The sequence below is a fragment of the Carcharodon carcharias genome (assembly GCF_017639515.1).
Source record: "Carcharodon carcharias isolate sCarCar2 chromosome 36 unlocalized genomic scaffold, sCarCar2.pri SUPER_36_unloc_2, whole genome shotgun sequence".
Classification (NCBI taxonomy): domain Eukaryota; kingdom Metazoa; phylum Chordata; class Chondrichthyes; order Lamniformes; family Lamnidae; genus Carcharodon; species Carcharodon carcharias.
In genome coordinates, this window is record NW_024470737.1 from 1,278,458 (window position 1) to 1,303,135 (window position 24,678).

Sequence of the window (24,678 nt, forward strand, 5' to 3'; positions counted from 1 at the left end):
ACACCCCCTCCAACCCCCACCCACACACCCCCTCCAACCCCCACCACCCACACACCCCCTCCAACCCACACCCACACACCCCCTCCAACCCCCACCCACACCCCCCCTCCAACCCCCACCCACACACCCCCTCCAACCCCCACCCACACACCCCCTCCAACCCCGACCCACACACCCCCTCCAACCCCCACCCACACACCCCCTCCAACCCCCACCACCCACACACCCCCTCCAACCCCCACCACCCACAACACCCCCTCCAACCCCCACCACCCACACACCCCCTCCAACCCCCACCCACACACCCCCTCCAACCCCACCACCCCACACACCCCCTCCAACACCCACCACCCACACACCCCCTCCAACCCCCACCACCCACACACCCCCTCCAACCCCCCACCACCCACACACCCCCTCCAACCCCCACCACCCACACACCCCCTCCAACCCCCACCACCCACACACCCCCTCCAACCCCCACCACCCACACACCCCCTCCAACCCCCACCACCCACACACCCCCTCCAACCCCCACCACCCACACACCCCCTCCAACCCCCACCCACACACCCCTCCAACCCCCACCACCACACACCCCCTCCAACCCCCACCCACACACCCCCTCCAACCCCCACCACCCACACACCCCTCCAACCCCCACCCACACACCCCCCTCCAACCCCCACCCACACACCCCCACCAACCCCCCACCCACACACGCCCTCCAACCCCCCACCCACACACCCCCTCCAACCCCCACCCACACACCCCCTCCAACCCCCACCACCCACACACCCCCTCCAACCCCCACCCACACACCCCCTCCAACCCCCACCCACACACCCCCTCCAACCCCCACCACCCACACACCCCCTCCAACCCCCACCCCACACACCCCTCCAACCCCCACCCACACACCGCCCTCCAACCACCACCCACACACCCCCTCCAACCCCCACCACCCACACACCCCCTCCAACCCCCACCCACACACCCCCTCCAACCCACACCACCCACACACCCCCTCCAACCCCCACCACCCACACACCCCCTCCAACCCCCACCCACACACCCCCTCCAACCCCCACCACCCACACACCCCCCTCCAACACCCACCACCCACCACCCCCTCCAACCCCCACCCACACACCCCCTCCAACCCCCACCCACACACCCCTCCAACCCCCACCCACACACCCCCTCCAACCCCCACCACCCACACACCCCCTCCAACCACACCACCCACACACTCCCTCCAACCCCCACCCACACACCCCCTCCAACCCCCACCACCCACACACTCCCTCCAACCCCCACCCACACACCCCCTCCAACCCCCACCCACACACACCCCCTCCAACCCCCACCCACACACCCCCTCCAACCCCCACCCACACACCCCCTCCAACCCCCACCCACACCCCCCTCCAACACCCACCCACACACCCCCTCCAACCCCACCACCCACACACCCCCTCCAACCCCCCCCCCCCACACACCCCCCCCACCCCCACCCACACACCCCCTCCAACCCCCACCCACACACCCCCTCCAACCCCCACCCACACACCCCCTCCAACCCCCACCCACACACCCCCTCCAACCCCCACCACCCACACACCCCCTCCAACCCCCACCCACACACCCCCTCCAACCCCCACCACCCACACACCCCCTCCAACCCCCACCACCCACACACCCCCTCCAACCCCCACCACCCACACACCCCCTCCAACCCCCACCCACACACCCCCTCCAACCCCCACCCACACACCCCCTCCAACCCCCACCCACACACCCCCTCCAACCCCCACCCACACACCCCCTCCAACCCCCACCACCCACACACCCCCTCCAACCCCCACCCACACACCCCCTCCAACCCCCACCCACACACCCCCTCCAACCCCCACCCACACACCCCCTCCAACCCCCACCCACACACCCCCTCCAACCCCCACCCACACACCCCCTCCAACACCCACCACACCACACCCCCTCCAACACCCACCCACACACCCCCTCCAACCCCCACCCACACACCCCCTCCAACCCCCACCCACACACCCCCTCCAACCCCCACCACCCACACACCCCCTCCAACCCCCACCCACACACCCCCCTCACCCCCACCCACACACCCCCTCCAACCCCCACCCACACACCCCCTCCAACCCCCACCACCCCCACACCCCCTCCAACCCCCACCACCCACACACCCCCTCCAACCCCCACCCACACACCCCCTCCAACCCCCACCACCCACACACCCCCTCCAACCCCCACCACCCACACACCCCCTCCAACCCCCACCACCCACACACCCCCTCCAACCCCCACCACCCACACACCCCTCCAACCCCCACCCACACACCCCCTCCAACCCCCACCCACACACCCCCTCCAACCCACACCACCCACACACCCCCTCCAACCCCCACCCACACACCCCCTCCAACCCCCACCCACACACCCCCTCCAACCCACACCACCCACACACCCCCTCCAACCCCCACCCACACACCCCCTCCAACCCCCACCCACACACCCCCTCCAACCCCCACCCACACACCCCCTCCAACCCCCACCCACACACCCCCTCCAACCCCCACCACCCACACACCCCCTCCAACCCCCACCCACACACCCCCTCCAACCCCCACCACCCACACACACCCTCCAACCCCCACCCACACACCCCCTCCAACCACCACCCACACACCCCTCCAACCCCACACCCACACACCCCCTCCAACCCCCACCACCCACACACCCCCTCCAACCCCCACCACCCACACACCCCCTCCAACCCCCACCACCCACACACCCCCTCCAACCCCCACCCACACACCCCCTCCAACCCCAGCCCACACACCCCCTCCAACCCCACCACCCACACACCCCCTCCAACCCCCACCCACACACCCCCTCCAACCCCCACCACCCACACACCCCCTCCAACCCCCACCACCCACACACCCCCTCCAACCCCCACCCACACACCCCCTCCAACCCCCACCCACACACCCCCTCCAACACCCACCACCCACACACCCCCTCCAACCCGCACCCTCACACCCCCTCCAACCCCCACCCACACACCCCCTCCAACCCCCACCCACACACCCCCTCCAACCCCCACAAACACACCCCCTCCAACCCCCACCACCCACACAGCCCTGCCCCAAACCACCCTCCCCCCATGACCCATGCACCACCCCTCCCCCTCCCTAGAGTTTAGATTTTTATAGACGTGATTGGGACAAAGTTTTCAAGATATTTCGGGGAACTGATAGGGTCGAGAGAGAGAGAGAGAAACTATTCCCACTGGTCGGGGAGTCTGGGACCGGGTTGGGGATCACAGAGTCTAACAATCCGAGTGAGACCTTTCCGGAGTGAAATTAGGAAACACTTGGTCACACAAAGGGTGGGAGAAGTTTGGAACTCTCTTCCGCAAACGGCGATTGATGCTGGGATCGATTCAATTTCAATCTCAGCTTGAGAGGTTTTTGTTATCCAGAGGTATTCAGGGATACGGGTGGAATGTGGATGGAGTTAGGTCACAGGTCAGCCATGGTCTCACTCAATGGCGGAATATGATTGAGGGGCTGTATGGCCTCCTCCTGATTATAATGTTCCTACATTCCAAACCCCACAGCCTCCCCTGACTCTCTGTAACCTCGCTGCCCCCTCAACCGAGCCCGTGTCAGGGCCACTGCCAAATCCGGATCTGAGCAACTCACTCCCAGCTGGTCACCCAGCCCTCCCGAGCACCTGACTGCTCCCCCCAACTCCGCAATTGTTCCACGAGAAGATCGACACACTCACATCACGGTTCCTCATGAGTAAGATCAGCAACTTGTCCCAGTTGTCGTTGTCGTAGTTAACCCGGTAAAGGCCGACAGCGTTGATGTTGGCTAGAATCCAGGTCTGATCGTTCACCTGCATCTGCTCGACAAACATCGCTGGAGACAGAGTGAAAACACAATCAAAACACTGAATCACAGCGTCGTCTGTCAGAACCTGTTAGACACAGAGTAAAGGTCCCTCTACACTGTCCCCATCAAACACTCCAAGGATAGGCACAGCACAGGGTTAGATACAGAGTAAAGCTCCCTCTACACTGTCCCCATCAAACACTCCCAGGATAGGCACAGCACAGGGTTAGATACAGAGTAAAGCTCCCTCTACACTGTCCCCGTCAAACACTCCCAGACCAGGTACAGCACGGGGTTAGATACAGAGTAAATCTCCCTCTACACTGTCCCCATCAAACACTCCCAGGACAGGTACAGCACGGGGTTAGATACAGAGTAAAGCTCCCTCTACACTGTCCCCATCAAACACTCCCAGGACAGGTACAGCACGGGGTTAGATACAGAGTAAATCTCCCTCTACACTGTCCCCATCAAACACTCCCAGGACAGGTACAGCACGGGGTTAGATACAGAGTAAAGCTCCCTCTACACTGTCCCCATCAAACACTCCCAGGACAGGTACAGCACGGGGTTAGATACAGAGTAAAGCTCCCTCTACACTGTCCCCATCAAACACTCCCAGGACAGGTACAGCACGGGGTTAGATACAGAGTAAATCTCTGCTCCTTTGCTCCAGCGGATGAACTGTTTTGGTCATCCCTCTATCCTGGGGTGGGCCGAGTTCTACCAGCGAAATAAAACTCCACGAACGGACCTTAATTTTCATACGATAACCCCGGGGGGGGGGGGGTGGTGGGGGCGGATATGAAGGCTTTCGCACCATTGGTTCTGCTGATCCAGACTGTGTCCTGAACACTGCTGTTCTTCTGCCATGTGATCGGGATGTACCATTTATACCTGTCGAGAAAGAGATGCACAGAGTCAGCGCCTGTGCTGAGCACACTGTCATCCCACAGAACCCATCGTCCATTCTCAGCCCCTCCCCTTCTGCTTGCAGGGTTACTTCACACCTCAGCGCTGGTTTGCACCAATCGCCTGCTCACTCCTCCCTGCTCTACATCCCTTGGGATCGAGGGTGATTTATTTCCATTCTGGGTCGTTGGGTTCTGAGGTGGACGATAAGGCCAACGTGGGATCTGCACGCGGGGCAGGTGGGCTGTGCGGTGTTTCGGGTGCTCCCTCCCTGACACCTCGAGGGATGGGACCCTGAAATGCAGCTTGGAGGGGAGAGAAGCTGAGATTGAATTAGAAGTTAAGTGATCCCGAAAGACAGGGGAAACACAGGCTGGATTAGAAAGACGTGTGTTTGGCAAGTCGAAATAAACGGAATATATTTTAATGCAAGGACTCTGAGGAATAAGAAAGATGAGCTGAGGGCACAGATAGGCATGTGGGATTATGATATCATAGCTACAACCGAGACTTGGCTGAAAGAAAGGCAGGATTGGCAGCTCCACATTCCTGGCCATAGGTGAGATAGAGAGGGGGATAGAAGAGGAGGTGGGAGGGGGGTCACAATATTGATCAAGGAATCAATTATAGCAGTGAGGGGGGATGATATCTTGGAAGGGTCATCAAATAAGGCCATATGGGTAGAATTAAAAAACACAAGGGGGCGAACATCCTGTTGGGTGTGTACTATAGGCTCCCAAATAGTCAGGGAGAGATAGAGGATCAAAATATGTAATCAAATTTCAGAGCAGTGTAAGAATAATAGGGCAGTCATAATTGGAGATTTTAACTCCCCAAATATTAACTGGGATAGTTTCAGAGTGCAAGGTAGGGAGGGAGCAACATTCTTAAGTTGCATCCAGGAGAACGTTTTTTTAGCCAGTACATTGAAAACCCAATAAGGGAGGGGGCAGTTCTGGAGCTAATATTCAGAAATGAACCCGGGCAGGAGGAAGGCGTTTCAGTAGGGGAGCATTTTGGAGATAGTGACCATAACTCAGTTAGATTTAGGATAGTAGAATTACCTGGAAAAACTCAGCAGGTCTGGCAGCATCGGCGGAGAAGAAAAGAGTTGACGTTTTGAGTCCTCATGACCCTTCCACAGAAGGGTCATGAGGACTCGAAACGTCAACTCTTTTCTTCTCCACCGAAGGGTCATGAGGACTCGAAACGTCAACTTTTTTCTTCTCCGCCGATGCTGTCAGACCTGCTGAGTTTTTCCAGGTAATTCTGTTTTTGTTTTGGATTTCCAGCATCCGCAGTTTTTTTGTTTTTATTTTTTTGTTTTTAGATTTAGGATAGTTATGGAATAAGATAAGGTTGGGCCCGGAATAAAAGTTCTAAACTGGAGAAAGGTTAATTTTACTAAGATGGGATACAATTTGGCCCAATTGGACTGGGAGCAGTGACCTGCAGATAAAACTGTGTGGGTACAATCCTCAATGAATACTTTGCGTTGGTCTTCACAATAGAAAAGGACGATACAGGTGTAGACATCAGGGTGGAGGACTGTGAAATATTAGAGGAAATTAACATAGAGAGAGAGGAGGTACTAGCGGGTTTAGAAGCCTTAAAAGTGGATAAATCCACAAGATCGGATGAGATGTATCCCAGGCTGTAAGGGAGGCAAGGGAAGAAATATCAGGGACCCTGGCAGTAATTTTCAAATCCTCTCTGGCCACAGGTGAGGTGCCAGAGGACTGGAGGACTGCTAACGTTGTCTCATCATTAAAAAAGGGAGGAAGGGATAGGAAATTACAGGCCAGTCAGTCTAACCTCGGTGGTGGGCAAGTTACTAGAAAGAATTCTGATGGACGGGATATATCTGCATCTGAAGAGATGCAGATTAATCAGGGATAGTCAGCATGGATTTGTTAAAGGAAGGTCGTGTTTGACAAATCTGATCAAATTTTTTGAGGAGGTAACCAGGAGCGTTGATGAGAGTAATGCATTTGATGTGGTCTACATGGACTTTAGCAAGGATTTTGATAAGGTCCCTCATGGCAGACTGGTCAAGAAAGTAAGAGCCCATGGGATCCAAGGCAGAGTGGCACAGTGGATCCAAAATTGGCTGAGAGGCAGGAAGCAGAGGGTGATGGTAGAGGGATGTTTCTGTGACTGGGAGTCTGTTTCCAGTGGGGTTCCACAGGGCTCAGTGCTGGGGCCCTTGCTGTTTGTGGTGTACATAAATGATTGGGACTTAAATGTAGGGGGTACGATCAAAAAGTTTGCAGATGACACGAAAGTTCGTTGGGTGGTAAATAGTGAGGAGGATAGCTGTAAACTACAGGAGGATATCAATGGACTGGTCAGCTGGGCAGAGCAGTGGTGAATTGAATTTAACCCAGAAAATTGTGAGGTAATGCACTTGGAGAGGGCTAACAAGGCAAGGGATTACACTATGAATGGTAGGACCCTGGAAAGTGCTGAAGATCAGAGGGACCTTGATGTGCATATCCACAGATCCCTGAAAGTAGCAGGGCAGGTAGATAAGGTGGTTAAGAAGGCAGATGGGATATTTGCCTTTATTAGCTGAGGTGTAGAATACAAGAGCAGGGAGGTTATGCTGGAACTATATAAAACGCTGGTTAGGCCACAACTGGAGTACTGTGTGCAGTTCTGGAATCCACATTATAGGAAGGATGTGATTGCACTGGAGAAGGTGCAGAGGAGATTTACCAGGATGCTGCCTGGGCTGGAGGGTCTGTGCTAGGAGGAAAGATTGGATAGGCTGGGGTTGCTGGCGAATGCCAGGTGGTCCTTCTCCAGTGACTTTGGGTTCCCACTGGAGGCTGTCCAAGTCTCTGGAGCACATCGGAGTGAGGGGGTGACCCGCTGCCTGGTCAATGCACATCGGAGTGAGGGGGTGACTCACTGCCTGGTCAATGCACATTGGAGGAGGGGGTGACCCGCTGCCTGGTCAATGCACATCGGAGTGAGGGGGTGACCCGCTGCCTGGTCAATGCACATCGGAGTGAGGGGGTGACCCGCTGCCTGGTCAATCATCACCTTTGTCTCTGGTTGGAGATCCTGCTCCTCAGATACTTTCCCTCAGTTGGTCAAAAGCTGGCATGACTGACTCCATAAGCCTTTCTCTCAGGAAGTGACATTTATTGACACTCCCCGCCACATTAACACCAACTACTTGCATTCATATAGCGCCTTGCATCATTGTGAAACTCCCAGGGTGCTTCACAGGAGCAATTATGGAATAATGTTTGAGCCAGGGCACTGTGGAAGATTCTTCCTCCAATAGCAGCCATGGGATATTTAGCGTCTCCCCAAGAGGGCACTAGGGGCCTCAACTTAACGTCTCGGCCCAGGAGATATTAGAGAAAGGCAACCAAAGACTTGGGTTAAGGAGTGTCTTAAAGAAGGAGAGAGAGAGCAATGGAGAGAGGGAGAGACAGAGAGAGAGAGAGAGGGAGAGACAGAGAGAGAGAGAGAGGGAGAGAGGAAGAGAGGGAGATGGAGAGAGACAGAGACAGGGGAAGAGAGAGGGAAAGAGAGAGGTAGAGAGACAGAGAGAGAGAGAGAGAGACAGAGAGAGAGGAGAGAGGGAGACATAGAGAGAGGGAGAGGGTGAAACCGAGCAGAGAGACAGAGTGAGGGAGAGAGGCAGAGAAGGAGAGAGGCCAAGATGGAGAGAGACAGAGACAGGAGGGGGAGAGAGAGAGAGATGGAAGGAGATACTGAGAGAAAGAGGAAGAGAGGGAGAGACTGAGAGAAAAAGAGAGAAAGAGATAGAGAGGGAGAGACAGAGAGAGAGAGAGTGAGGACAGAGAGAGGTGGAGAGGTTTAGGGAGGGAATTCCAGAGCTCAGGGCCCCCCCAGGCAGCTGAAGGCACGGCCGCCAATGATGGAGCGATGGGAATCGGGGGATGGTCAAGAGGCCGGAATTGGAGGAGCGCAGAGACCTCGGAGGTGATTTGTGGCTGAGAATTGCACACTTTAGACGCAAACGTAGGAAGGTATATTCTCTCACCCTCTCCTTTGATTGCTGTTGTGATTTATATTTAATTAGCTCCTGCTGCTGTTCAGTACTGGAATCAGGGACACTTCACCACTCTAGAAGGCCCCAACTGTTTAGATTTCTCCCCTAACCCTTCACAACGCCTGTGCAAAAGGCCTACAATCTAGTGGTGAGGCCCAGGTGTCTCCACACAACTCAGACGATCGACAGTGTGTTTCACATTAGCCTGTTGCTCAGTGGGTCGCACACTCTCATCTGAGTCAGGAGGTGGTGGGTTCGAGTCCCCCTCCAGAGACTTGAGCCCATAATCCAGGCCGACACTCCCAGTGCCGGTACTGAGGGAGTGCCGCACAGTCGGAGGTCCAGTACTGAGGGAGTGCCGCACTGTCAGAGGGTCAGTACTGAGGGAGTGCCGCACTGTCAGCGGGTCAGTACTGAGGGAGCGCCGCACTGTCAGCGGGTCAGTACTGAGGGAGCGCCGCACTGTCAGAGGGTCAGCACTGAGGGAGCGCCGCACTGTCGGAGGGTCAGTACTGAGGGAGCGCCGCACTGTCAGAGGGTCAGTACTGAGGGAGTGCCGCACTGTCGGAGGGTCAGTACTGAGGGAGTGCTGCACTGTCAGCGGGTCAGTACTGAGGGTGCGCCGCACTGTCAGAGGGTCAGTACTGAGGGAGCGCCGCACTGTCGGAGGGTCAGTACTGAGGGAGCGCCGCACTGTCAGAGGGTCAGTACTGAGGGAGTGCCGCACTGTCGGAGGGTCAGTACTGAGGGAGTGCTGCACTGTCGGCGGGTCAGTACTGAGGGAGTGCCGCACTGTCGGCGGGTCAGTACTGAGGGAGTGCTGCACTGTCGGCGGGTCAGTACTGAGGGAGTGCCGCACTGTCAGAGGGTCAGTACTGAGGGAGTGCCGCACTGTCAGAGGGTCAGTACTGAGGGAGTGCCGCACTGTCGGAGGGTCAGTACTGAGGGAGCGCCACACTGTCAGCGGGTCAGTACTGAGGGAGTGCCGCACTGTCAGCAGGTCAGTACTGAGGGAGCGCCGCACTGTTGGAGGGTCAGTACTGAGGGAGCGCTGCACTGTCGGAGGGTCAGTACTGAGGGAGCGCCGCACTGTCAGAGGGTCAGTACTGAGGGAGCACCGCACTGTCGGAGGGTCAGTACTGAGGGAGCGCCGCACTGTCGGAGGGTCAGTACTGAGGGAGCGCCGCACTGTCGGAGGGTCAGTACTGAGGGAGTGCTGCATGTCGGAGGGTCAGTACTGAGGGAGCGCTGCACTGTCGGAGGGTCAGTACTGAGGGAGCGCCGCACTGTCGGAGGGTCAGTACTGAGGGAGCGCCGCACTGTCGGAGGTTCAGTACTGAGGGAGCGCCGCACTGTCGGAGGGTCAGTACTGAGGGAGCGCCGCACTGTCGGAGGGTCAGTACTAAATCTCCTCTTACTTTCTCTTGTCTGAGGAGAGAATTGAGATCGGTGGGGGTTACTTGTACCTGGCTGTCCTGTTTTACTCACCCAAGGTTTGATGACCTTGTGACATTGGCCCTGCCATCCAGGAGGAAGTGTTTCTGGGTGATGAGGCCGGAAGTGGTGTTTATGGTGACCACCGGGTAGCCCATCTGTAAGATCCACGTGTCCAGGATGGGCTTCAGGTTGCTGGGCAACTTCACTGTCAATTGATTGTTTAAAGCCTACACAAGGGAAAGAGGGAAACAACTTTCAGGAGGCGATGGATGCTCCAATTCTTCTTCCAACCCTTGTCGCCAAACCCCTTCAGCCTCTACTTCGACCCTATCTTGGCGCTTCTCTCTCGTTATGTGTCCCAAAGTGTCCCTTCTAAATGGGCGAGCCAAGGGGCTGGATGGCCTCTTCCTGTTCCCAATGCTCCATCGATGCAGCGTCTCCACCCTCTCCCCCTCACCTCCTTAATCCCTGCCCAGTGCCCACTGCCTTCAGTGACTCACCCAGGGCAGTCTAGCCGCAGACGAATGCCCTGGGTAAAGGATTGCCACTCACTCAGAGGCTTCGAGTGAGCTTGGAACCAATCAATGCCCATCAGGGATTGGACACAACGCAGGTAGATAACCGGTGATTGGACAGATTGCCACACTACACAACAGTGATTGGACAGTTTCTCAGTTAGTTCATCAGTGATTGGACAGATGCACAGACTGCACAAAAGTGATTGGACAGGTCCCCAGCTGGTCTACCAGTGACTGGACAGATCCCCAGCCAGCCCAGCAGTGATTGGACAGATTCTCTGAGAGCCCAACAGACTTTGGAGGGATTCTCAGCAAGTTCACCCAGAGGGTGAGTGGAGTCTGCAACGAACTCCTTGAGGGGGTAGTAGAGGCAGGTTCGATCGAGGTATTCAAAAGGGAATGGGATTGATAACCGAAAAGAGAGAATGTACAGGTGAAGGGGATAAGGCAGGGGAGGGGGAACCAGTTAGAAGGGTCTCAAAGGGAGCCAGAGTGGGCTCAATTGCTTGAATACCCTCTTCTGCACTGTAAAGATTCAGTGATTTATCTCTGTAAAAACCCCCTCCAGCCCCTACACCCCTCCCTATCTCTGTAACCTCCTCCAGCCCCTACACCCCTCCCTATCTCTGTAACCTCCTCCAGCCCCAACACCCCTCCCTATCTCTGTAACCTCCTCCAGCCCCTACACCCCTCCCTATCTCTGTAACCTCCTCCAGCCCCTACACCCCTCCCTATCTCTGTAACCTCCTCCAGCCCCAACACCCCTCCCTATCTCTGTAACCTCCTCCAGCCCCTACATCCCTCCCTATCTCTGTAACCTCCTCCAGCCCCAACACCCCTCCCTATCTCTGTAACCTCCTCCAGCCCCTACACCCCTCCCTATCTCTGTAACCTCCTCCAGCCCCTACACCCCTCCCTATCTCTGTAACCTACTCCAGCCCCTCCAACCCTCCAAGATCTCTGCGCTCCTCCAATTTCGGCCTCTTGACCATCCCCCGATTCCCATCGCTCCACCATTGGCGGCCGGGCCTTCAGCTGCCTGGGGTCCTGAGCTCTGGAATTCCCTCCCTAAACCTCTCCACCTCTCTCTCTGTCTCTTTCTCTTCCTTTCAGAAGCTGCATAAAACCGACCTCTTTGACTGAGCTTGTGTTCCCCTGTCCCTGATCTCTCCTGATGTGGTCTGGGGGCAGATTCTGTTTTTGAATACCCCTTTGGAGCAACATGGCAGATTTATATGGTGCCTTTATCAGAATGAAAGGGAGTTGTTGTTGTAAGTCTGTTTCACGTCTGGTTACTGACCGTCGTGTCAATGGAAAAAAATTAATATCCTTGACATTTTCAACGCCTCGATTCAATCTCCTCCTTAACCTTCTCCGCTCTAGGGAGAACAATCCCAGCTTCTCCCAGTCTCTCCACACGAACTGAAGTCTCCTCATCCCTGGTCCCATTCGGGGTCAATCTCCCTCCGCTCCCTCTCCGAGGCCATTGACATCTTCCCTAGAATGTGGACATCCAGGCATGAAACACTCTGTCCGCTGTGTAACACTGTGACACTGTGTGTCCCCACTACAACGTTCCTAACTAGATTAGGGGGTTTTGAGGGAATCCAGGCCCGGTTTTGGGCCTCTTGCGGCCTTCCGGCCCATTGAATTATCAAGCGGCTGAGGTGGGGTTGCAGTTACCTCATGTAGATGAGCGCAGAGGTCAGCGTAGGTGGCTGTCTTGAAGCTAAATTCCTTCAGGTAGCTCTGTAAAGAGTGCGAGGTGTTAGGTCAATGCAGCAAGGGAGCGATGGGAGACAGATTCAATCAAATTGGGTCTTCTCTTACCACCAGGCCTTTTAGGAACACTTTCTCTGACAGGAAGTTGGAGACCATTCGGAGAACTGAAGCACCCTGTTGGACAAGACACAGGCTATCAGACAGAAGACAGACAGGGAAGTGGGCTGGCTACAGGGAACTAGGCAGCTGTGGCTTGATGGGGACCACTTGGCCCCATTCAGATTTAGAAGGTTGTGGGTCCGAGACCCCACTCCGGAGACTTGAGCTCCACAATCCAGTTCCGGTACTGAGTGTCTGCGGCACTGTCGGACGGTCAGTACTGAGGGAGTGCCGCACTGTCGGAGGGTCAGTACTGAGGGAGAGCCGCACTGTCGGACGGTCAGTACTGAGGGAGCGCCGCACTGTCGGAGGGTCAGTACTGAGGGAGCGCCGCATTGTCGGAGGGTCCGTACTGAGGGAGCGCCGCACTGTCGGAGGGTCAGTGCTGAGGGAGCGCCGCACTGTCAGAGGGTCAGTACTGAGGGAGCGCCGCACTGTCGGAGGGTCAGTACTGAGGGAGCGCCGCACTGTCGGAGGGTCAGTACTGAGGGAGTGCTGCACTGTCGGAGGGTCAGTACTGAGGGAGCGCCGCACTGTCAGACAGTCAGTACTGAGGGAGCGCCGCACTGTCAGAGGGTCAGTACTGAGGGAGCGCCGCACTGTCGGAGGGTCAGTGCTGAGGGAGCGCCGCACTGTCGGAGGGTCAGTACTGAGGGAGCGCCGCACTGTCGGAGGGTCAGTACTGAGGGAGTGCCGCACTGTCGGAGGGTCAGTACTGAGGGAGTGCTGCACTGTCGGAGGGTCAGTACTGAGGGAGCGCTGCACTGTCAGACAGTCAGTACTGAGGGAGCGCCGCACTGTCAGAGGGTCAGTACTGAGGGAGTGCCGCACTGTCAGAGGGTCAGTACTGAGGGAGAGCCGCACTGTCGGAGGGTCAGTGCTGAGGGAGCACCGTACTGTCGGAGGGTCAGTACTGAGGGAGCGCCGCACTGTCGGAGGGTCAGTACTGAGGGAACGCCGCACTGTCGGAGGGTCAGTACTGAGGAAGCGCCGCACTGTCGGAGGGTCAGTACTGAGGGAGCGCCGCACTGTCGGAGGGTCAGTACTGAGGGAGCGCCGCACTGTCGGAGGGTCAGTACTGAGGGAGCGCCGCCGTGTCGGAGGGTCAGTACTGAGGGAGCGCCGCACTGTCGGAGGGTCAGGACTGAGGGAGTGCCGCACTGTCGGAGGGTCAGTACTGAGGGAGTGCCGCACTGTTGGAGGGTCAGTACTGAGGGAGCGCCGCACTGTCGTAGGGTCAGTACTGAGGGAGCGCTGCACTGTCAGAGGGTCAGTACTGAGGGAGTGCCGCACTGTTGGAGGGTCAGTACTGAGGGAGTGCCGCTCTGTTGGAAGGTCAGTACTGAGGGAGCGCCGCACTGTCGGAGGGTCAGTACTGAGGGAGCGCCGCACTGTCGGAGGGTCAGTACTGAGGGAGTGCTGCACTGTCGGAGGGTCAGTACTGAGGGAGTGCTGCACTGTCGGAGGGTCAGTACTGAGGGAGTGCTGCATGTCGGAGGGTCAGTACTGAGGGAGTGCCGCACTGTCGGAGGGTCAGTACTGAGGGAGTGCAGCACTGTCACAGGGTCAGTACTGAGGGAGTGCCGCACTGTCAGAGGGTCAGTACTGAGGGAGTGCCGCACTGTCGGAGGGTCAGTACTGAGGGAGCACCGCACTGTCGGAGGGTCAGTACTGAGGGAGTGCCACACTGTCGGAGGGTCAGTACTGAGGGAGCGCCGCAGTGTCGGAGGGTCAGTACTGAGGGAGCGCCGCACTGTCGGAGGGTCAGGACTGAGGGAGTGCCGCACTGTTGGAGGGTCAGTACTGAGGGAGCGCCGCACTGTCGTAGGGTCAGTACTGAGGGAGCGCTGCACTGTCAGAGGGTCAGTACTGAGGGAGTGCCGCACTGTCGGAGGGTCAGTACTGAGGGAGTGCCGCACTGTCGGAGGGTCAGTACTGAGGGAGAGCCGCACTGTCGGAGGGTCAGTACTGAGGGAGTGCCGCTCTGTTGGAAGGTCAGTACTGAGGGAGCGCTGCACTGTCGGAGGGTCAGTACTGAGGGAGCGCCGCACTGTCGGAGGGTCAGTACTGAGGGAGTGCTGCACTGTCGGAGGGTCAGTACTGAGGGAGTGCTGCACTGTCGGAGGGTCAGTACTGAGGGAGTGCTGCATGTCGGAGGGTCAGTACTGAGGGAGTGCCGCACTGTCGGAGGGTCAGGACTGAGGGAGTGCAGCACTGTCACAGGGTCAGTACTGAGGGAGTGCCGCACTGTCTGAGGGTCAGTACTGAGGGAGTGCCGCACTGTCGGAGGGTCAGTACTGAGGGAGCACCGCACTGTCGGAGGGTCAGTACTGAGGGAGTGCCACACTGTCGGAGGGTCAGTACTGAGGGAGTGCCGCACTGTCGGAGGGTCAGTACTGAGGGAGTGCTGCACTGTCGGAGGGTCAGTACTGAGGGAGTGCTGCACTGTCGGAGGGTCAGTACTGAGGGAGCGCCGCACTGTCGGAGGGTCAGTACTGAGGGAGTGCTGCACTGTCGGAGGGTCAGTACTGAGGGAGTGCTGCACTGTCGGAGGGTCAGTACTGAGGGAGTGCTGCATGTCGGAGGGTCAGTACTGAGGGAGTGCCGCACTGTCGGAGGGTCAGTACTGAGGGAGTGCAGCACTGTCACAGGGTCAGTACTGAGGGAGTGCCGCACTGTCAGAGGGTCAGTACTGAGGCAGTGCCGCACTGTCGGAGGGTCAGTACTGAGGGAGCACCGCACTGTCGGAGGGTCATTACTGAGGGAGTGCCACACTGTCGGAGTGTCAGTACTGAGGGAGCGCCGCAGTGTCGGAGGGTCAGTACTGAGGGAGCGCCGCACTGTCGGAGGGTCAGGACTGAGGGAGTGCCGCACTGTCGGAGGGTCAGTACTGAGGGAGTGCCGCACTGTTGGAGGGTCAGTACTGAGGGAGCGCCGCACTGTCGTAGGGTCAGTACTGAGGGAGCGCTGCACTGTCAGAGGGTCAGTACTGAGGGAGTGCCGCACTGTCGGAGGGTCAGTACTGAGGGAGTGCCGCACTGTCGGAGGGTCAGTACTGAGGGAGAGCCGCACTGTCGGAGGGTCAGTACTGAGGGAGTGCCGCTCTGTTGGAAGGTCAGTACTGAGGGAGCGCCGCACTGTCGGAGGGTCAGTACTGAGGGAGCGCCGCACTGTCGGAGGGTCAGTACTGAGGGAGTGCTGCACTGTCGGAGGGTCAGTACTGAGGGAGTGCTGCACTGTCGGAGGGTCAGTACTGAGGGAGTGCTGCATGTCGTAGGGTCAGTACTGAGGGAGTGCCGCACTGTCGGAGGGTCAGTACTGAGGGAGTGCAGCACTGTCACAGGGTCAGTACTGAGGGAGTGCCGCACTGTCAGAGGGTCAGTACTGAGGGAGTGCCGCACTGTCGGAGGGTCAGTACTGAGGGAGTGCCACACTGTCGGAGGGTCAGTACTGAGGGAGTGCCGCACTGTCGGAGGGTCAGTACTGAGGGAGTGCTGCACTGTCGGAGGGTCAGTACTGAGGGAGTGCTGCACTGTCGGAGGGTCAGTACTGAGGGAGTGCTGCACTGTCGGAGGGTCAGTACTGAGGGAGTGCTGCACTGTCGGAGGGTCAGTACTGAGGGAGCACCGCACTGTCGGAGGGTCAGTACTGAGGGAGTGCTGCACTGTCGGAGGGTCAGTACTGAGGGAGAGCCGCACTGTCGGAGGGTCAGTACTGAGGGAGTGCTGCACTGTTGGAGGGTCAGTACTGAGGGAGCGCCGCACTGTCAGAGGATCAGTACTGAGGGAGAGCCGCACTGTCAGAGGATCAGTACTGAGGGAGTGCCGCACTGTCGGAGGGTCAGTACTGAGGGAGTGCCGCACTGTCGGAGGTGCCGTCTTTCAGGGTGAGGCATTAAACTGAGGCCCCCGCCTGTCCCCTCAGGCGGGTGTAAAAGATCCCCCGGCCGCTATAGGAAGAAGAGCAGGGGATTGGGACGGGGGTTGGTGGGAGAGGGGGGTGTCCTCCCCGGTGTCCTGGGGCCCAATATTGATCCCTCAACCAACATCCGAACACTCCTTTCAAGTAAAGCAGCATTTCACTTGCGCCCTCAATTTAGTCTACTGCATTCACTGCCCCCAATGCGGTCCTCTCTACATTGGAGAGACCAAAAGCAGACTGGGTGACCGCTTTGAGGAACACCTGCGGTCTGTCCGCAAGAATGACCCAGACCTCCCTGTCGCTTGCCATTTTAACACTCCACCCTGCTCTCTTACCCACATGTCCGTCCTTGGCTTGCTGCATTGTTCCAGTGAAGCCCAACACAAACTGGAGGAACAACACCTCATCTTCTGACTAGGCACTTTACAGCCTTCCGGACTGAATATTGAGTTCAACAACTTTAGGTCTTGAACTCTATCCTCCATCCCCACCCCCTTCCCGAACCCCCTTTTCCCAATAATTTATATTTTTTAAATATATTTTTCTCTTTCCACCTATTTTTAAATTTATTTTGATCTATCGTTTTATCTCTACCTTTTAGCCTATTTCGATCCCTTCCCCCCACCCCACCCCCACTAGGGCTATCTGTACCTTCATCCCACCCCCACCCCCACTAGGGCTATCTGTACCTTCCCCCCACCCCCACCCCCACTAGGCCTATCTGTACCTTTATTATCCCATTCCTTTAGATAATATCACCACCTTCAAAACCTCTTTGTCCTTTTGTCTGTGACATCTTTTGGTTATCTCCACCTATCACTGGCCCTCTATCCAGCTCTACCTGTCCCACCACCACCCCCCCCTTAAACCAGCTGAAATTTCACCTCTTTTCTATTTCTACTTAGTTCTGCTGAAGAGTCATACGGACTCGAAACGTTAACTGTGTCCCGCTCCGCAGATGCTGTCAGACCTGCTGAGTTTTTCCAGCTATTTTTGAGTTTGTTTCAGATTTCCAGCATCTGCAGTATTTTGCTTTTATCTGAATTGTCCATGTCTTTATCATCTTGCTGTTTGTGGGATCTTGCTGTGCGCACATTGGCTGCGGCCTTTCCAGCATGACAACAGTGACCACACTTACTCCAAAACAAACTCAAAAATAGCTGGAAAAACTCAGCAGGTCTGACAGCATCTGTGGAGAGGGACACAGTTAATGTTTCGAGTCCGAATGACCCTTCAACAGAACTAAGGAAAAATAGGAAAGAGGTGAAATATAAGCTGGTTTAAGGGGGGGTGGGACAGGTAGAGCTGGATAGAGGGCCAGTGATAGGTGGAGATAACCAAAAGGTGTCACAGACAAAAGAACAAAGAGGTGTTGAAGGTGGTGATATTATCTAATTATGGGTAGAAAGCAGGACAAACAAGGTACAGATAGCCCTCGTGGGGGTGGGGTGGGGTGAAGGTACAGATAGCCCTAGTGGGGGTGGGGTGGGGTGAAGGTACAGATAGCCCTAGTGGGGGTGGGGTGGGGGGAAGGTACAGATAGCCCTAGTGGGGGTGGGGTGAAGGTACAGATAGCCCTAGTGGGGGTGGGGTGAAGGTACAGATAGCCCTAGTGGGGGTGGGGTGGGGTGGGGGGAAGGTACAGATAGCCCTAGTGGGGGTGGCGTGAAGGTACAGATTGCCATAGTGGGGGTGGGGTGAAGGTACAGATAGCCCTAGTGGGGGTGGGGTGGGGTGGGGGGAAGGTACAGATAGCCCTAGTGGGGGTGGCGTGAAGGTACAGATAGCCCTAGTGGGGGTGGGGTGAAGGTACAGATAGCCCTAGTGGGGGTGGGGTGGGGTGAAGGTACAGATAGCCCTAGTGGGGAGTGGGGGTGGGGTGAAGGTACAGATAGCCCTAGTGGGGAATGGGGGTGGGGTGAAGGAATCGAAATAGGCTAAAAGGTAGAAATAAACAATGGATGGAAATACATTTAAAAATAATGGAAATAGGTGGGAAAAGAAAAATCTATATAATTATTTGGAAAAAATGGGGATTGGAAAGAGGGTGGGGATAGAGGGGAGAGTTCATGATCTAAAGTTGTTGAATTCAATATTCAGTCCGGAAGGCTGTAAAGGGCCTAGTCGGAAGATGAGGTGTTGTTCCTCCAGTTTGCGTTGGGCTTCACTGGAACAATGCAGCAAGCCAAGGACAGACATGTGGGCAAGAGAGCAGGGTGGAGTGTTAAAATGGTAAGTGACAGGGAGGTCTGGGTCATTCTTGCGGACAGACCGAAGGTGTTCTGCAAAGCGGTCACCCAGTTTGCGTTTGGTCTCCCTAATGTAGAGGGAACCACATTGAGAGCAGCGAATGCAGTAACTAAGTTGAGGGAAATGCAAGTGAAATGCTGCTTCACTTGAAAGGAGTGTTTGGGCCCTTGGATGGTGAGGAGAGAGGAAGTGAAGGGGCAGGTGTTACATCTTTTGTGTGGGCATGGGGTGGTGCCATAGGAGGGGGTTGATGTGTAGGGGGTGATGGAGGAGTGGACCAGGGTGTCCCGGAGGGAACGATCCCTACGGATTGCCGACAGGGGGGGTGAAGGGAAGATGTGTTTAGTGGTGGCATCATGCTGGAGTTGGCGGAAATGGCGGAGGATGATCCTTTGAATGCGGAGGCTGGTGGGGTGATAAGTAAGGACAAGGGGGGACCCCATCATGTTTCTGGGAGGGAGGAGAAGGCTTGAGGGTGGATGCGCGGGAGATGGGCCGGACACGGTTGAGGGCCCTGTCAACGACCGTGGGTTGAGAAGCTCGGTTAAGGAAGAAGGAGGACATGTCAGAGGAATCGTTTTTGAAGGTAGCATCATCGGAACAGATGCGACGGAGGCGAAGGAACTGAGAGATTGGGATGGAGTCCTTACAGGAAGCGGGGTGTGAGGAGCTGTAGTCGAGGTAGCTGTGTGAGTCGGTGGGTTTGTAATGGATATTGGTGGACAGTCTATCACCAGAGATTGAGACAGAGAGGTCAAGGAAGGGAAGGGAAGTGTCAGAGATGGACCATGTGAAAATGATGGAGGGGTGGAGATTGGAAGCAAAATTAATAAATGTTTCCAAGTCCCGACGAGAGCATGAAGCAGCACCGAAGTAATCATCGATGTACCGGAGAAAGAGTTGTGGGAGGGGCTGTGAAACGCTTAGCGAGGTCCTGAGGTGGTGGAAGCGACCAGACATCCAACTACTGCCCCTCAATCTACCACGTCATCTCCTCCTCCGCCCTCCTCACCCCCGCCGACTTGTGCTATGGCCCTTTGACCTTTCACCCCAGCCTCCTCACCTTCTCATATGTGATGTCATCGAAGAGCTGGCTGATGTGCTCAATGGTGGAGACTTCCTGTTGCTTCGGGGACAGCGGGTGGGAATTGGCCAAGGCATCGGATGACAGGGCGGCCACCAGACTTCTCCCTACGAAGACAGGGTCCTAACGAGACAATGGCAAGAGGATTACTTGAACTACCGCCCGCCCCCCACCCCCCCCCTCCCCCCCGCGCCGGGCAGCGGTGTGAGGCAAGTAGGCCACAGGCTTGATGTCAAGACTTGAGGGCTGTTCTCTCTCTCTATCTGAGTCAGAAAGGTCATGGGTTTGGAACCCACACCAGCCCATAATCAAGGCTGACACTCACAGTGCCAGTACTGAGGGAGCGCCGCACTGTCGGAGGGTCAGTACTGAGGGAGTGCAGCACTGTTGGAGGGTCAGTACTGAGGGAGCGCCGCACTGTCGGAGGGTCAGTACTGAGGGAGTGCCACACTGTCGGAGGGTCAGTGCTGAGGGAGTGCCACACTGTCGGAGGGTCAGTACTGAGGGAGCACCGCACTGTCGGAGGGTCAGTGCTGAGGGAGTGCCACACTGTCGGAGGGTCAGTGCTGAGGGAGTGCCGCACTGTCGGAGGGTCAGTGCTGAGGGAGTGCCACACTGTTGTAGGTGCCGTCTTTCAGGATGAGATGTTAAACCGAGGGCCCCCGTCTGCCTCGTTGGGTGAATCTGGAAGAACCGACAGCTGCCACTGGAAAAAGAGTGGGGTGGGGGTGGTGTCGGGAGGAGGGGAGCGGGGAGGGGATGCTGGGCGAGTTCTCCCCGGTGTCCTGGGGCTCAATATTTATCCCTCACCCGACATCGCTGAAGGGAAACAGTCGATCTGAGTGACGATCGCCTTGCTGCTTGTGGGAGCTTGCTGTGCACAAAATGGCCACCACCTTTCCGACATTACAGCAAGTAGGCCGCAATTCAAAACGAAGCACTTCCCCGGGGGGTGGGGGTGGGGGTGAAGATCTTCGGGGGCATCCTGAGGCGGTGTCGGACGCTAGAGAAATGCGCGTCCTTCTGTCATTCGGAGGTTGACACATCTGGAGCCAGATGTGTTTGGCCTGATGCGCTTTTTAACAAAAAACCTTAACTGTCCACTCTGAATCCAACCACTCACGTTTTGGTGAAAGTCAGGGTGAGGCTGAAGAAACTAAACAATTGTTAATTTGGACACACGAGGGGGAAGGGGAGCCAGAAAGAACGTTTGACAGACCCAGGGCCTCGTGTTCGGGTTGTTAAAGAGACATCGGAGGTCATTGCCTTTAGGGTTACAGATGCTAAACCCTTTGTAAATCCCTGGTTAAGCCCCAGCGGGATCACTGTGCCCTATTCCGGGAACCCCCCCCACCTCCGCACTTTAGGGAGGATGTCAAAGGCCTCGGAGAGGGAGCGGAGGGAGATTGACCCCGAATGGGACCAGGGATGAGGGACTTCAGTTCATGTGGAGAGACTGGAGAAGCTGGGATTGTTCTCCTTAGAGCGGAGAAGGTTAAGGGGGAGATTGAATCGAGGCGTTCAAAATCAGGAAGGGGGTTCGGACAGAGTAAATAAGGAGAAACTGGGCAGGAGGGTCGGTAACCAGAGGGGACACAGATTGAAGAGAATCGGGAGGGGAACCAGAGGGGGAGATGAGGAGAATTTGTTTTTATTTACACAGCGAGTTGTTGTGATCTGGAAGGCGCTGCCTGAAAGGGCGGTGGAAGCAGATTCAATAGGAACTTTCAAAAGGGGGGGAAATCGGATAAATACTGGAAGGGATTTGCAGGGATATGGGGGGGAAAGAGCCGGTGGGGGGTGGGGGGGGGGTGCCTGGGAACTAATTGGATAGATCTTTCCAAGAGCCAGCACAGGGATGATGGGCTGAATGGTCTCCTGCTGGCCTGCAAAATGTTGATCATTCCACACACAATAATGGCACGGACGTGGTATAGTGTTCGATATTATATTCTGTACTTACCACAGCCCATTCGGGGTTAATGAAACTGTTCCCCAGGTAACTGAAGTAAGTGGCCACTCCCTCGTTCAGCCAGATGTCGTTCCACCATTTCATTGTCACCAGGTTCCCAAACCACTGCAAGACAACACAGAGCGGCCAATGGGAACGCAGCATTACAACCGCAGACAATCATGGGAAATCGATGCTACAGGGAGGTGATTGGGTTAAGGGAGCAATCAACCTTTCACCTCTGAGAAGCGTAGTGAAGAAACATTAATGGCTCATTAATGGACGTTTGACGTAATTGTGTAAAGGAAGCTGTATCTAACCCCGTGCTGTACCTGTCCTGGGAGTGTTTGATGGGGACAGTGTAGAGGGAGCTTTACTCTGTGGGAATATTTTCCCCCTATCAGGGGAAGTGCTGGAGTGGGCAGGTGCCCCTCCGATTGGAGCCCCCGATTGGGGGCGCGGCGCCATTTTACATGGGCGGCTCAAGTAAGGCCCACGCAGCGTGATGTCCACCAGGAATCGCTGTACACTCCCTGTGCAGGCGGGGTGTGGGGATGGGGAATTCCCTCCGCTGGGAGTGCGCTGTTTGGCTCATGCGTGCGATAGAACACACAGATCTCCCTGAGGCTCAGTGCCGCCTCAGGGTGATCTCAGGCTCCATATTAAAAATTGTTAAACAAACGATAGAAATTTTTCCCTGACGTGTCCCCTCGTGTGTCACTGTCACATGAGTTGGGGCATGTCCATAACTTTTACCGAAACCTTCAGTTAGATATTTAAATACCCTCACACCTTATCCCGCCCGTGGGTGAGGTTTGATGGTTATTCCGAAGCCCGCCAGGGCTCTCGGCCTGCTCACCAACCTTAACGATGGACAGGCAGGTCCAGGTAATGATGTCAATGGCCTCAGTAGGCAGTGGACTAGTCAGCGGGCACGGAGCTGATTGGGGAGTACCCCCGACAACCTGAGACCGGAAACGACGCTGGGCAAAGTCAGGAGATCCACCCGACATCATCCTGAGTAATCTTACCTATCAGCGAGAGGGCCCCGCCCCCGCTGGCTAACCAAGTCCCGCCCCCGCTCGATTAAACCAGCCCCGCCCCCAATCACTAACTCCAGCCCCGCCCCCACTCACTAACACAGCCCCGCCCCCAATCACTAACCCCAGCCCCGCCCCCACTCACTAACACAGCCCCGCCCTCAATCACTAACACAGCCCCGCCCCCGCTGGCTAACCAAGCCTCGCCCCCACCTGCTAATCCAGCCCCGCCCCCGCTCGATTAGACCAGCCCCGCCCCCAATCAATAACCCCAGCCCCGCCCCCACTCACTAACCCAGCCGTGCCCCCACTCACTAACACAGCCCCGCCCCCAATCACTAAACCAGCCCCGTCCCGACTGGCTAACCCAGCCCCGCCCTTGCTCGATTAAACCAGCCCCGCCCCCAATCACTAACCCCAGCCCCGCCCCCACTCACTAACACAGCCCCGCCCACAATCACTAACACAGCCCCGCCCCCAATCACTAATACAGCCCCGCCCCCACTCACTAACACAGCCCCGCCCCCAATCACTAACACAGCCCCGCCCCCAATCACTAACACAGCCCCGCCCCCACTCACTAACACAGCCCCGCCCCCAATCACTAACACAGCCGCGCCCCCAATCACCAAACAGATGATCCTAGTCTCTACCTAACCCACGCTGACCATTGTATGGGCTTGTGCACCAGACAATCCAAACCACCACTCCTGGTGCCAGTACTGAAGGAGTGCCGCACTGTCGGAGGGTCAGTACTGAGGGAGTGCTGCACTGTCGGAGCGTCAGTACTGAAGGAGTGCCGCACTGTCGGAGGGTCAGTACTGAGGGAGTGCAGCACTGTCGGAGGGTCAGTACTGAGGGAGTGCAGCACTGTCGGAGGGTCAGTACTGAGGGAGCGCCGCACTGTCGGAGGGTCAGTACTGAGGGAGTGCAGCACTGTCGGAGGGTCAGTACTGAGGGAGTGCAGCACTGTCGGAGGGTCAGTACTGAGGGAGTGCTGCACTGTCGGAGCGTCAGTACTGAAGGAGAGCCGCACTGTCGGAGGGTCAGTACTGAGGGAGTGCCGCACTGTCGGAGGGTCAGTACTGAGGGAGTGCAGCACTGTCGGAGGGTCAGTACTGAGGGAGAGCCGCACTGTCGGAGGGTCAGTACTGAGGGAGTGCCGCACTGTCAGAGGGTCAGTACTGAGGGAGCGCCGCACTGTCGGAGGGTCAGTACTGAGGGAGTGCAGCACTGTCGGAGGGTCAGTACTGAGGGAGTGCTGCACTGTCGGAGCGTCAGTACTGAAGGAGTGCTGCACTGTCGGAGGGTCAGTACTGAGGGAGTGCCGCACTGACGGAGGGTCAGTACTGAGGGAGTGCCGCACTGTCGGAGGGTCAGTACTGAGGGTGCGCTGCACTGTCGGAGGGTCAGTACTGAGGGTGCGCTGCACTGTCGGAGGGTCAGTACTGAGGGAGCGCTGCACTGTCAGAGGGTCAGTACTGAGGGAGTGCCGCACTGTCGGAGGGTCAGTACTGAGGGAGTGCCGCACTGTCGGAGGGTCAGTACTGAGGGAGCGCCGCACTGTCGGAGGGTCAGTACTGAGGGAGTGCCGCACTGACGGAGGGTCAGTACTGAGGGAGTGCCGCACTGTCGGAGGGTCAGTATTGAGGGAGCGCCGCACTGTCGGAGGGTCAGTACTGAGGGAGGGCGGCACTGTCAGGGGGTCAG

At 56.9% G+C, this 24,678-nt stretch overlaps 1 protein-coding gene across 1 annotated transcript in view; it reads right to left on the reverse strand.

The window, feature by feature from the left end:
• Positions 1-24,678, reverse strand: part of LOC121274416 (aminopeptidase N-like) — a 78,085-nt gene that overhangs the window by 17,316 nt on the left and 36,091 nt on the right. Inside the window, exons 8-14 of the mRNA XM_041181725.1 lie at positions 21,941-22,054; positions 19,957-20,100; positions 12,672-12,737; positions 12,525-12,590; positions 10,375-10,550; positions 4,762-4,838; positions 3,761-3,968 (exon numbers count right to left, since the gene is read on the reverse strand). Coding sequence (XP_041037659.1) covers positions 3,761-3,968; positions 4,762-4,838; positions 10,375-10,550; positions 12,525-12,590; positions 12,672-12,737; positions 19,957-20,100; positions 21,941-22,054 — 851 coding nt within the window. The remainder of the gene's footprint in view (positions 1-3,760; positions 3,969-4,761; positions 4,839-10,374; positions 10,551-12,524; positions 12,591-12,671; positions 12,738-19,956; positions 20,101-21,940; positions 22,055-24,678) is intronic.